General features: G+C 43.6%; 1 protein-coding gene across 1 annotated transcript; it reads right to left on the bottom strand.

Annotated features, from left to right (window-relative positions):
* Nucleotides 1–2,759: 2,759 nt before the first annotated feature.
* On the bottom strand, nt 2,760–6,391 carry LOC136547515 (importin subunit alpha-1b-like). The gene is made up of 10 exons (XM_066539456.1): nt 5,998–6,391; nt 5,370–5,466; nt 5,199–5,290; nt 4,993–5,118; nt 4,724–4,906; nt 4,469–4,632; nt 4,295–4,373; nt 3,855–3,983; nt 3,563–3,690; nt 2,760–3,463 (listed from the first exon to the last, which is right to left on the bottom strand). Exons 1-10 carry the CDS (start codon nt 6,292–6,294, stop codon nt 3,067–3,069), a joined length of 1,692 nt encoding a protein of 563 aa, XP_066395553.1. The 5' UTR covers nt 6,295–6,391; the 3' UTR covers nt 2,760–3,066.
* Nucleotides 6,392–12,752: the final 6,361 nt, after the last annotated feature.

The raw sequence follows: 12,752 nt of genomic DNA, 5'->3' as shown, positions 1-12,752 counted from the left end.
ATCTCGCATTTGGGCACAAAGAAGACACAAGGACAATAGGACTATGAAGATGGCATAGGCAAAGTCGAGGAGTACGATGAAATCGTGGTACTTGGCGGAGGTCAAACACACGTCTACATTAGGAATGATGAAGATGGTGTCTGTCAAGCCAAGAAAAAAAATACAAAAGCGTCTAACCTTGGTGAAGTATGCATGGACGGTTTGGTGGATTTAGCCTCAAAACCACATGTGGTGGATTTAACCAACATAGACCTCAAGAATAGGAGGATGAGTTGGAGGATGCGTGGCACCATCATGAAGCTTGCGAAGTGAAGTCATGAAGACATTGAGTTCGCCCGAAAAATATGGACGGTTTTACTCCTGAGGGTATTTACAAATTGGGTTGGAGCATAAAAGAGTACGTATAGATAGGGTAACAATAATGTTGTAAAAACTGTGACGTGCGTGCATACCCAGGCATGGGACTATAGCCTTGAACATAAAAGACCAACGCCTTATAGAGGGGACCTCTCTCCCCCATATGTTTTCAGAGATGAGAACAAGAATAGGCCTAATAAGCCTCGGCCCGGCTTGTCCAGGACGCAGAGCATTTATCCTAGCGGGGGTCTGAACATGGTAAATCCCTCGCATGTATATTTAGAGCCTGTTTAGATACAATACAGATTTCTAGTTACTAGTTAGGGCTAAAAATTAGTCCAAATTCGTTACGGTTGGCTAACAATTAGTTGAAAACTTGGCTAATAATTAGACTAACTATTAGCTCTTCTATTGGACCAGGGATGAAGCTAGGCTTTGCTGTTGGGGTCAATGAATTTCTGCAAACTCAATGAGAATTAATGTACCGTACTGTTCATCAAAGGCAAAGACCCAAGCTTGTATTAGGATTGACCTCAGCGCCACTTTGGTCTGGCTTCGCTCCTGATTTAGATGCACTAGAACTAATATATTAAACTAAAAATTAGCTATCTAACAATAGCCATGCTATCAAACATGCCCTTAGATTTTATCGAGCGAGACCGCATCCTCCAAATCGCTTTGCCGAGCATCATGAGCTAGTCCACCAAGGTTTACCCATTGACAATTGACATCTCCTTATTATCTCCCAATTAAGCCATCTCGACGACGGTGAATGTGTTTTTGTGTGCTCGGCAACAGTGACTGCGAACGCGCCGGGTCGATGCCACGGGCCCACGGCCCTCCGGACGCATCGATCATCAGCAGCAGCACGTGAGGGCGACTTGACTTGTGAACGCGCCGCGTGCCCGCGCGCGCACGACGCGTTCATGCGCCGATCCCGTTCCCGTCACCTTTTTCTACTGGGACTAGGAGTACCTGTACCTCCGAGTCTCATCCCTTCACACTGACTGACAGCACAGCACAGCACAGCACAGCGATACAGCATGCATGTCTTGTACGGGCTTCACACTGACCACGGATCCAATAATCCTCTGCGATTGTGTCGTGCATGACTTGCATCAGCATCCATCTGTACTGTACGTGCTAACTTACCTTGCTTAACTTTACAATGTGGAATATATATAGCTAATATAATTTACGATGCAAGTATGCAACAAAGTAAGACGACTTGTTTGTTTGGTTAATTTGGTCGCCTGGTCATGATCTGATCTGATCTGATCTCATCCTTATCGCCTGCAACAGTGGACTACATGATTCTGGGGACCAAGGCAAGACGACCAACGAGCTAGGCTCAAGTGTACATATCACGCACGCCATACATGCATCTTTTATCCGGAGTATCCGGAGGCTACCAGAGAATTGCAGTGCTAGGTAGCTAGCTTCTCCGATCCGATCATGCATCTCGATCTCCTCTCGCCGCCACATGTCTGAATTCTGAACTTGTGTTTCCTCGATAGATGGAGTATAGCGTCATCCCCTCGAGGAGATGGAGATGGAGCTGAGGCAGCGCCCAGCGACCATCAAGATTGTCTCCGCCACAAATCGCTGCGAAAAGCGCAGCCAACAATGCAAGTCATCAAGCAAGCAAGAGCGCAAAAAGGAGCAGGAAAGAGCTGCACCCTGCACGTCTACCACCAGCTAGCCGCCGTCCAAATGTCCAACGCAACGCAGTGCAGAGATCGAGGTCTGCGACGTGGACACTGCATCCAGCAACTTGCATGGTGGCTCTGCTGGTTGTGGCACATCCATCTCTTGCATGCCATCACGCACGGAAAACACACAACTACAAACAGAGTCCAAGCACGCCTCGGCGCGTGCAGGCCCGGCCGGAGTTCCGGTCGTCTCGTGCTCACCTCAAGCCACTACGTACGTCTTCGAGACAACACTCCAAAATATATCAGATTATATTCTTGCTCTTGCGTGCCAACGAAACATATATCCATTCATCCATGCTTTGCTTGTGAATCTGAACGTGTATCAATCAATCCATGGCACAACCCGAACCATGTATATATCTCTCCGTGACATTTCAGTTTCAGAGGAGATGAATGCATGGATGGATACATACTACAGTAGGTGACGTGAGTATGTATCCATCCTGGTCATCCATGACATGCTTCTCCAAAGTCCAAAACCTCTTTGCCATTTGCCACCACCAGCAGCAGCCATTCTAGATCCCACTTTTTTTTTTGGCAGGTTCCGACGGTGAAGAGCAGTGGGCAACTGGGCACCAACAAAGAAATTGCAAGGGCAACGAGGCAAATCTGAGTGAAGATTCATCAGCACAACGAAGCAGCACCTCATTCTACAGCCAGCCCAATCAACGGAAACATGGGGCCAAATCTTCAACCTTTCAGCAGCACGCACCAAATTTTTTTCTTTTCAACTAGAGTGTCCTATTACACGAGCCAGCCTTCTAAGATTAAACCTCTCTTCTCATGGCCCAAATTCTCCATTCAAAATCTGTCTAGTCAAAATGCCCCAATGTCGCCTACAGAAACGCGATGCGAAAATTCTGCACATAACTACCTGACCTTCACGTATTCCTCTCTACATCAACCTGATTATAGTAGTTATCATACTATATGCCACTAAGAAAAGGAACAAGGCCTTGTCTCCTGAAATACATATGCAATACAATAACTGCCATCACTCGGCTTCATCTGCACCAGAGGGCGGTGGTACTGGTGGCTGCGCAGCATCTTCAGACGTTGCTTCCACGGTATCTGACGAGTCATTTGAACCTGGGATGTTCGGATCATCACTCTCGCTTACTTCTTCCTCCCAGTAGCTCTGCAGCAGTTTCATGACTAGCTCGTAGATTCTGTCGCTGTCGACATCCTGCAGGTCCTCTAGTTTCTCCAGGCCTCCGCACTCTAGAATAAACTCGGCATATGGGTTCGTCCCTGATTCCTCGCCCTTCTTCCCTGCCTCACCTGCCTGGAGTATATTCTCAAGACCTTCAAGACACGTGTATACAAGGTCAGGATCCTTGTAGGTGAGGACGCTGCAGAGGGGCTCTAAACATCCCCGGCTGACCAAATACCTGCATCCAAATGGTAGCCAGTCATTACTGATAACCATGTTTAGCTCGGTGTGCCAAAACACTGAAGAAAGATTCAGATGACCACAGGCCAGAACATACTGAATTTGATCACTTGAACCACCAGATGCAGCATTTGATATAGCCCAAGCAGCCTCTTTTTTTATATCCGTCTCTGATGTCCTTAGCAAGACGATGAGAGGTGTTATAATGTCTGCATCAATTACTGCCTGATGGAAGAATCAAGAACCAACAAAAGTGAGATAATTCATACATGATTCAGTAGATATGATGATGCAACATATGTACATGTAGGTAGGACATATTCAGGCACGTCCCTTTGACGACAGAGCATTTTTACATAGGAAACACACAAAGATCCGGAATATACTACCTGAATCTGATCCTTGCTACCAGCAGCAATATTGGAAACAATTAGATACGCTTGTTTCTTGACGTTCTTTGGGTAATTTCGTGCTAGCAATTGCGCTAACCAATTGAGAATGCCATTCTCTATTAAGACCTGCAAAATATTGATTGCATTGTGATTCAGAGTTTTTTTTTTAATGAACTTGGAAGGTATGAAAAAGGCTCACATCGGAAAAAAAGGGGGTACTGTTAGCATAGTTGCAGTTGTGGCAATAAAATGTTACTGCAGGCCAGGATATATGGTTTTAGGTCTTAAAAAGACCAAAGCATTATTACTGACAACAACCAGCATCTCCATACTCAGTTCTTTTGCCATTACATTCTACATTCTAGTGACTGCAGATCACTGGGAAATCTGCATCAGTAAAGGACGAGGGCACAAAGAATACATAGCTATAAAGCTACCTCGACTTGCTTATCATCTCCCGCAGAAATTCTTGCGAGTGCCATAATGACAGGGAGAAGAACATTAGCTGATGCATGCCTAAAATCATGAAAAGAAGCCCAATTAGCCACAAGGAATACCAGGTAGCCTTATAATATGTACACTGCACTAGGAAAATGAATCAGACGACTTACATCAAAAGATTTACAAGTTGAGGGCAGACCCCAGCATCTAATACATCTTGGACAGCATCACCTTTACCGCCACATATGTAGTAAAGAGTCCAGCATGCATCTGCCAGTATCTTCTCATCGGCAGAATGAATAAGCTGGCTGATAATTTCTAGTATTGGTTTCACCTACAGTGCCCAGTCAAAGCAGATTATCAGCAAACCCTTTATTCACAAATTGAACAAAAAAGGAGCAAAGATAGCAGTAACAAAAGCCTACTTGCACTTCGGCTGGCAATTTTCCAAAACAAAGATTTGACAGGGCCCACATAGCAGTTCTCAGAACTGGAATCTTCATGTCTTCTCTAAATTGAGAAAGTAAAGGTGTAAGAGCACCATGATCAAAGAGAATATCTCTGCAGCTAGCCAGGTCTGCAGCTATATTCCCAAGACACCAGATAGCCTGCTTAACATGTAAGAGCCCACAATATCACATACCAAACCATTACAAACAGAAATATTGATCAATATTCAATGTAACTGCTTCACCTGATGCCTGATATTCGCATTTGGTGATCCTAATAGTTCCACCAACCTTGGAACAGCACCGCATTCTGCAACCAGCAGTGTATAATCAGATGCAGCTATGTTGGTAAGAACCCAGGCAGCCTCCATCTGTAAAAAGTACACGAGGTTAAATACACAAGAAAATAAAAGAAGAGAGGAAATGATGGAGGGGGAAGCAAGGAACATACTTGGAGCTGGGGAAGCCCGTGTCTTGAAAGAAACTCAGCAAATCTGGGCAGGACATCCGCTCGGATGATTTTTATCACAGTTGAGTTCTTCTCTATAGACAGAACTAAGGTCAGAAAAATATACAATACAATATAAAAGGAGCTGCATCTCGCATTAAACATGTAAAGTACCATCTGAAAGAAGTTTCCTGAATTGGACTGTGGCTTCGAGCTGACTGGTGGTGTCATCTGAACATAGTTTGTCGACCAGCTCTGACAGGCCTTCAAGCTAACTGGATACAAAAGACAAACTAACGAAATTTGAAAAGAAACACAAGTACATGAAAGTATTGAATTCATTATGTTTTTCTTAAACTTTCAAATACCAAAACATCAGATTCCTTGCAAGCTACTATAAGCCATTTCCTAAGCCATACAAGAAACATGGAATTGGATTGGTCCAAGTTTTCAATCCCACATCTATCTGTTGGGTTCACCCACTGAGAAGGTAGTGTAAACAGTGTTTTGGTGGAGAAAAGGGCACGGTAGACATCTAATCATTTTCAGAATTTCCTTCGGCACATTAATCACGGGCTTCAGTAAATTGTGAATGTTTATGCTTCAAACTAGATTCATCATGTTGAATTTGAATTGTTGGCTTCTAAACCTCACGGATTTATGATAGCATGGCATGATTCACAAGTTACACAGGAGAATTGCATTGGTTTAACTCAGTCCAAGTCTTCAAGATGACCTTTGGCTTTATCGAACTTTTAAAACACTCGAAATAAGTTGAGCGAACCCTAAGCAAGGCACGCACCTCTGACTCGGCGGCATTACGGGGAGCCGCTACGTCTGGCGGCGAGGAGGGAGTGAGTGTCGGACGAGTGATGCCTGCGGGTGGGGCTGCTTCGGCGGGTGCAGGAGCCGGATCGGAGGCAGGGACAGCGGGAGCGGGCTCGTCGCGGCGGCGCTTGAAGAGCCCCGCGTCGCGGTCGAGGCGGCGGAGGGCGAGGAGGTCGTCCTCGCGGCGGCGGCGCGAGCGGCTGAAGTCGACGCGCGACTTGTAGGCGCCCCGGCGCGCCTCGCCGGACTGCCGGCGCGGGGCGCGCGGCATGCCGGAGATGCGAGGTGGATCTGTTCGTTGAGGGAGCGACCGCGGCAGCAAATTCAGGTTCGGCTCCGGCGTCGAGTTGGACTGTTGGAGGCTTGGAGCCCCCTTCGGCCCTTCCCTGGGTGAGGTGCAGGTCACGTCACATCACGATGTGCGAAATGATGATGTTCTGTGAATCTAGTTGGACCTCAAAGTTCAAAAAGTTGCTACAGTATCTGTCACATTAAATGTTTGTGGCCTGTGCATGGAGTATTAAATGTAGACGAAAAGAAAAACTAATTGCATAGTTTGTTGAGAAATTACGAGACGAACGTTTTAAGCCTAATTAGTCAATGTTTGGACACTATTTGCCAAATAAAAACGAAGGTGCTACAGTAGCCCTAAATTCCAAATTTCGCGAACTAAACACGGGCCACGGATCAATTCGGCAGAGTTCCTGTAGCTGCTGAATTCTGCCAAACAGTTTTTTTATTGAAAATGATTTTTTTTTCTAGTTCTATAAAATGATTCTCTAAAATTAATTTGAGGTAGTTTCTCCTAATTCATTTCACGCACAGAATCACTATATACACATAGGCCCTGTTTGTTTCTGCTTATAAGCGGCTTATTGGTGAAAATAAGCGAGAATCCTGCCAAACGCTTTGCTTATTTCCACCGATTCTCGCTTATGTGGTAAGCCGCTTCAGAGATTTGAACTACGAGAAGCGAAAAGTGAGAAGCGAGAAAATCTTCGCTTAGATTATAATCCAAGCGTGTCTGGGAGAAGCGGAAACAAACAGGGCCATAGGCCTGTTCGCTTGTCTGAATTCTAAAGGAATCTGGATGGTTTGGAGGAATGCGGGATGAATTTGTGAGAGAAAAACACTGTTCTGGATGAAAAAAAAATAAACGGATCAAGCCAGGTTTAAAGGCACGCGAACGTAATTATAGAAAATTAATTCTAGTAAAAGTATTTCTCATATAGAATCAGCTTCCATGAAGAATATGGAGTAGAAAGAGCTCTGCTAAAGTGATCCTTATACACAGGTAGGAGTACAGTTTATGCCGGCATTTTGGTCAAATAGCTTTTGTTGCAGTTTAGGCCGTTCCTGATGCTAGGTTTCGTTGAACTTTTCTAAAAGTTGGGCGTGAGTGATGAGGAGAAACAAGACATAGTGTGTATTTTTTATTTACAGATTTATAGGTCTATATGTATTTAAATATTGTATGGTGTTATGGAATAAAATGTTTTTGGTGGAGTTTCACTCAATTTTCAATGTGTGAGGATAAAACAAAAACTTTTTTTAGGACGGCGGCTTCCATTCACCAAAGTAGACTACATATATACACATGCTCTCTGAATCATGCTAGAATCTAGATCACAGGGCTCTCAAACCCAACTTTGTGGTGGATTCCGAGGGACAAAGCAAAGTAAACATGTTTGATCTGCCCTGTTCGGTAGAGCTTCACCGGCTTTAGATTTACCAAAAATAGCTTCACTCTGCAAAAGATTTCTCAAACGCTCTAAATCCACCAAAATTGATGAATCTGGTTATCATTTTGATGGAGCTCCTCAACACGTGCTCCACCAAACTCAAATTGGTGGATTGAAGAAAATTATCCACCACCGGTTACAAACCCACATCGCACGTACCATTCGTTTCTTTTCTTTTCCTTCTTCCACGAGCTTTTGCGTTGCGCTTTTTCGAGTCTCACCATGTGCACCGCAGCCATGGCCGCACCCCGCCCGGCTACGCCTCACCTCCACCCGGCCACGCCCACCACCTGCTGTCGCGCCCCACTCCACCATGGCTACATCCACACCCACGGCTGTGCCCCCACCGTCACCCAGCCGCGCCCACACCCCGCGGTCGCACCCTATCAACGCCTGGCCGCGCCCGTGGCATAGCTCAGTCACCTACGCGCGAGAGCCGCCCCGCCGTCGGCCGCACGGACGCTACCCCGTGCTCGATCTCCTCCGCGTGAGAGAGATAAGAAGCCGTGTCTTTTTTTTGCCAGAGAAGGAAGAATGGATCACATACATTGACATGTGGGGCCGATCCCAAAGGCAAAACAGGCCATTCCAAGCAAAATGCCCTTGCGTGGATCTGGAGCTGTTGCGTAGCCAAACAGTTTCCTGGTAGATCCACGGTGGAACTGCTCTATGGTGAATCCAAGATCCAGATTTACTTTTTCAGTGGTGGAGCTCTACCAAATAGGCCCTTTGAGATCTTCCTCACCACCGGTCAAGCAGTAACGCTACTTATAATAGGCTTAGCTTAATCCATTAATGTCCATCTTGGGTAAGTAATGAAGTCCTTTGGTCGGTTTGCTCAGGTGATCTTTCCATATTTTTTCTAACATTCAGAGTTGTTCTGGTTTGAGGAACGAGAACCACCAAGTCGAGTAGGGGTGCCCTGAATGAATAAGTGGATTTTCACTCACTTTCCCAGTGGAAACGCTGTGCGTTGGGTTTCATCTAGATAAAACTCATCACCTATCCTCATAATTTTTGTGCCATGTTATCATTTTTGCTTATTTGTCGCCTCATTAAATGAGAATAAAACTGCCACTGGGACTAGCCAACATCAACATCCTTAACGAGTTTGTCGTGATCTCCTTCGCAACCCCGTGTCCCTCCCTTAGCCAAACGATACCAAACACTGTTTTGGCAAAATTCCGGTGAGAAACACCACCACCCTCAATGGCGATGCCAGGCCTGGTCTCTGTTTCGGCCAGGAAACCCCTAAACTGTCACAACCATTCATCTTGAGATGGGTGCTTCAGATCAAGTACCCCTTGAAGTATGTAACCGGTTCACCGTACTCCGGCGGACAAGGTCCATTGTTTGAGTCCACCACCGATGCACGCCCCATGGGCCTATCAACTTTTGCCACACGGACCAGCATGCTAGAGCACTCTAGTTGTCCTGTTTATTTTGCAAAAAGCCCCTCCTATTTTGCTAAAATCGACCTGCTCTCTCATCTAGTTCAAAAATGATTCTGTTTAGATTTTTTTCTTTTCGAAAATCGTCTGTTCTTTTTCAAACTTTAACTCACCGATCACCGTCCAGGAAGTTGTTTTAACATATTAGTCCACATGTTTTTATGTAAAATTATATGTAGGTCCTTTTTTAAAATAACAGATCTACCCTTGCTAACTTGTTCTGCTCATATATTCTTTGTTTTAACTCCGATTAATGTGATTTTCATGTTTGTGTGCTCGTAGCAACATGTAGAATAGTTTTAAGCTCTTTTTACTCTTCGTTTATGATGTTTGGTGTACTTTTATAAGTAATCTATATTGGTTTGCTATGTGTGTATGTGCGGATGCTTGTGCGATGCTTATTGATCGTGTTTAGACACCGAGTAGCAGTACTTCGATGAGCAGGACTAATAGCAGTGCTTCGAAGAAGGCAAGTCTAATATGAGGCTTCCTTGTTCCTCTTCACTATTAATGCAATCTTAATCATATGCATGTGTCTAAATTAAACTATCATAATTTATTCCTAGTCACTGTTTACCTTGATCATTGTTACCTGTCGGGCTTATGCATAAAAACATCACATATATTATTCATTGTTACTTGACACATATATTATTCATTGTTACTTGACACATATATTAGTCATTGGTTTACCTTGATCATTGTTACTTGACACATATATTATTCATTATTTTCCATAACTAAATACATCACAAAGAAAGCCATAGCTAAGAACACATTCATTCTTTCATTGTAAATATGTCCTTGGTGGGTGACCATGGCAGTTGTGGTGGTACGGTCCAACCTGAGAAACGAAGTTTGCATTACTCAAATTTATCAACGCTAAATAATGAGCTGCAAAAGCATCTTTGGTATGAAAACAAAAGTATAATATTGTAATAATAAAAGATATTGCATAAAATTAGGTACTTACTCCCGCATTTGCTTCCCACTGGTAATGGATAACCGCATTCTTTTGCAAGTTGAACAAGTTTGACCGCACTTATTAGGCACTCATCCTTATAGTTGAGTACATGACATATGCAAGGCATGTCAGCTTTTCTACAAACAAGAAGACAACCATTGGTTGGAGGTTCATAGGGGCCCACATTTGATATGGTTCCACCACAATAGAGAATAACCAATCTCTTCTCCTCGTAACAATCCTGCTCGCCCCAAGTTTGATGTGTTCTAAATGAGGTAAAAAATAAAGCAAAGACCAAAGGTTGAAGGATTAGTTTTATATTCATCCTTTACTTGTTTGGTGTTGTAGATACTAAGATGAGGTATTACAATAATGCTTGGCTACAAAGAAGAAAAATAAATCTTCATCTACACCAAACTTGCAGTGCATGCTCCTATTTATAGTAGTGTACAAGATCTAATACTGGCTATGATAGTAATGTCCAAGAATCCAACAACGGTTCATTATAAAGTCTTAAATATCGTATTAAATGTTTGACAACCTTTATATAAACTTGACATACTTAACAATGCAAAAATATGTATATGGCACCCTTAGATTGGTAGTACAACATTATAATAGGAATCTTATCAGCACACATTCTTTGAATAGGTATCCATGTATCATTTACAAGTCTTTAGTCTTGGTATATTTGGATAAATATTCTTTTTTGTTGATTTGGCACCAAATTAAGAGGGGGATATAAAATATGAATCTTACCACCACATAAGCTTTGAACAGGTAGCCACATAACATTAATAAGCCACATTTAATCTTGATATATCATGCTACTTAGATGGTTAGTAATGTACACATTAAATGATGTGATATGTATGATCTTTGTTGTTAGCACTAAATTAATAAGGAGATATATAAAGGCACGAATATATAGACTAGGCACAAAATCGAACCACTAAAAACCATAAAATAGCATTATGAGAAAAAATAATAATTTAAAGAACTAAAATAGTAATTGAGGGGTGAATCCGTAAATTTTAACATCAAATTATTCTCAAACAAAAAGGCCCTATGTCTTGATTTAACACACATGTTGACATATGCATCTTTGTAGCAAATGCCAAACTCATGTAGTTACAACAGACATACTTATCCTAGGAACAAAGTTAAGAAACCATGAATCGAAGCGGTGGCAAACACAAGAGAAATGAGACGAATGTGTTTTAAGAAACCTAGGATCTCGGCTCTATTTCAACTTAAGGAGCAACCATAATACTGAATTTAGATCTAAAATCAAGTTGAAATCCCATGGGTGGAGGGTAGTATCAGAATAATTAGCTCTAGCAATATAGATCAACGCATCACGCATAGGGAATCAGAAGGATAGCACATGGGACACAGATTTATACTGATTCAGGTACATGGTACCCTACGTCCAGTTTGGAGTAGATCTCTTTATCTCGTATGCTCGACTTTATGAGGGGATGCTGATGGCTAGTTGTTTGGGTTGCTATGAGCAAATATTGGATCTTAGAATACCGAATGGGAGCTCCCCACCCCTCATTATATAGTCCAGGGTTAGGTTATAGATAGAGTCCCAATCGGTTTACATGTGGGTTTCCTAGTTTGTTAAAAGGAAATCTACCAGATAGTTGGTTTCTAAATACATATTGTCGGTGTGAAAAGTGACCAACAAGTAAATATTTGTAGTTTTGTCGTGCGTTGTGATCGGATGTGGCCTAGCACTCAATGACACATGATTTATACTGGTTCAGACAACGTGCCCTACGTCCAGTTTCGGTCGGTCGGTGACTTTATTCCTAAGCCTAAGTGCTCGAAGTTTGTTGTGGGGTTACAAACGAGTGGGAATAAGAAGGGAGGTGTTAAAGGTTCGGTCGGACTCTAAACCGAAGGGCCAAGAGTGACGGGAGCTCTAACGTGCGCTAAGTATTGGAGCGTATGCTCTATGTAGCTTTAGAGTTCTAGAGCTGTAGAGCTGTTCGATTGCTCAAATTGTCTAGAGCCAGCCAGAGAGAGTCTAAACGACCGTCCCTATTGGGAGAGAGCGCATCCCTTTTTATAGATGAAGAGGATGGCCTTACAAGTTTAGAGAGAAAGAGAGAGTGTGTGTATGTGTGCTACCTAGTCTTATTGCTCACGCCATTGGGTACGAGACGATTGTCGGTGCCACAATATTGTTCATGCCCAGATGCATCTGGCAGGTTTTACCATGTTCGCCTGGTATGGTAAATGTCGGCGCCTACAATACTATAAGACAAATATCGGCGCCCACAACACTGTTTTGGTTCTAACATGCCTAGAAGGTTGCATAGTACCCGTCTGGCATGGCCTGGTGGCACTGTCCTGTAGGTGTGCGGGGTATGGCAGGGTACGGTCCTCGGTATTGCGGTTGACTTGAGCGCCTTACCTTATCTGCTCCACCTGATCCTTGGGTCCTTACCGAGCGGGCATCCCCGGTCGGCTCCGACCGTGTTGGTTGGGGAAGACCTGCAAGCAGAGGTCTGGCATATTCCTAGTCGGAAAAGGAGGTCAGAGTCAAACAATATCCCCTCCT

This window comes from Miscanthus floridulus, chromosome 3 (assembly GCF_019320115.1).
Source record: "Miscanthus floridulus cultivar M001 chromosome 3, ASM1932011v1, whole genome shotgun sequence".
In the NCBI taxonomy this organism is placed as follows: domain Eukaryota; kingdom Viridiplantae; phylum Streptophyta; class Magnoliopsida; order Poales; family Poaceae; genus Miscanthus; species Miscanthus floridulus.
Note: the sequence above shows the minus strand (reverse complement) of the source record. Positions and strands in the feature narration are given on the sequence as shown.

What these genes read in the sequence shown, in the direction of transcription:
- LOC136547515 (XM_066539456.1), bottom strand. Translation starts at nt 6,294, where the DNA reads ATGCCGCGCGCCCCGCGCCGGCAGTCCGGCGAGGCGCGCCGGGGCGCC. An exon ending in CAGGAAACTTCTTTCAGATG is followed by an intron (nt 5,291 to 5,369) that starts GTACTTTACATG and finishes TTCTGTCTATAG; the next exon opens with AGAAGAACTCAACTGTGATA. An exon ending in GTAGCAAGGATCAGATTCAG is followed by an intron (nt 3,691 to 3,854) that starts GTAGTATATTCC and finishes TTCTTCCATCAG; the next exon opens with GCAGTAATTGATGCAGACAT.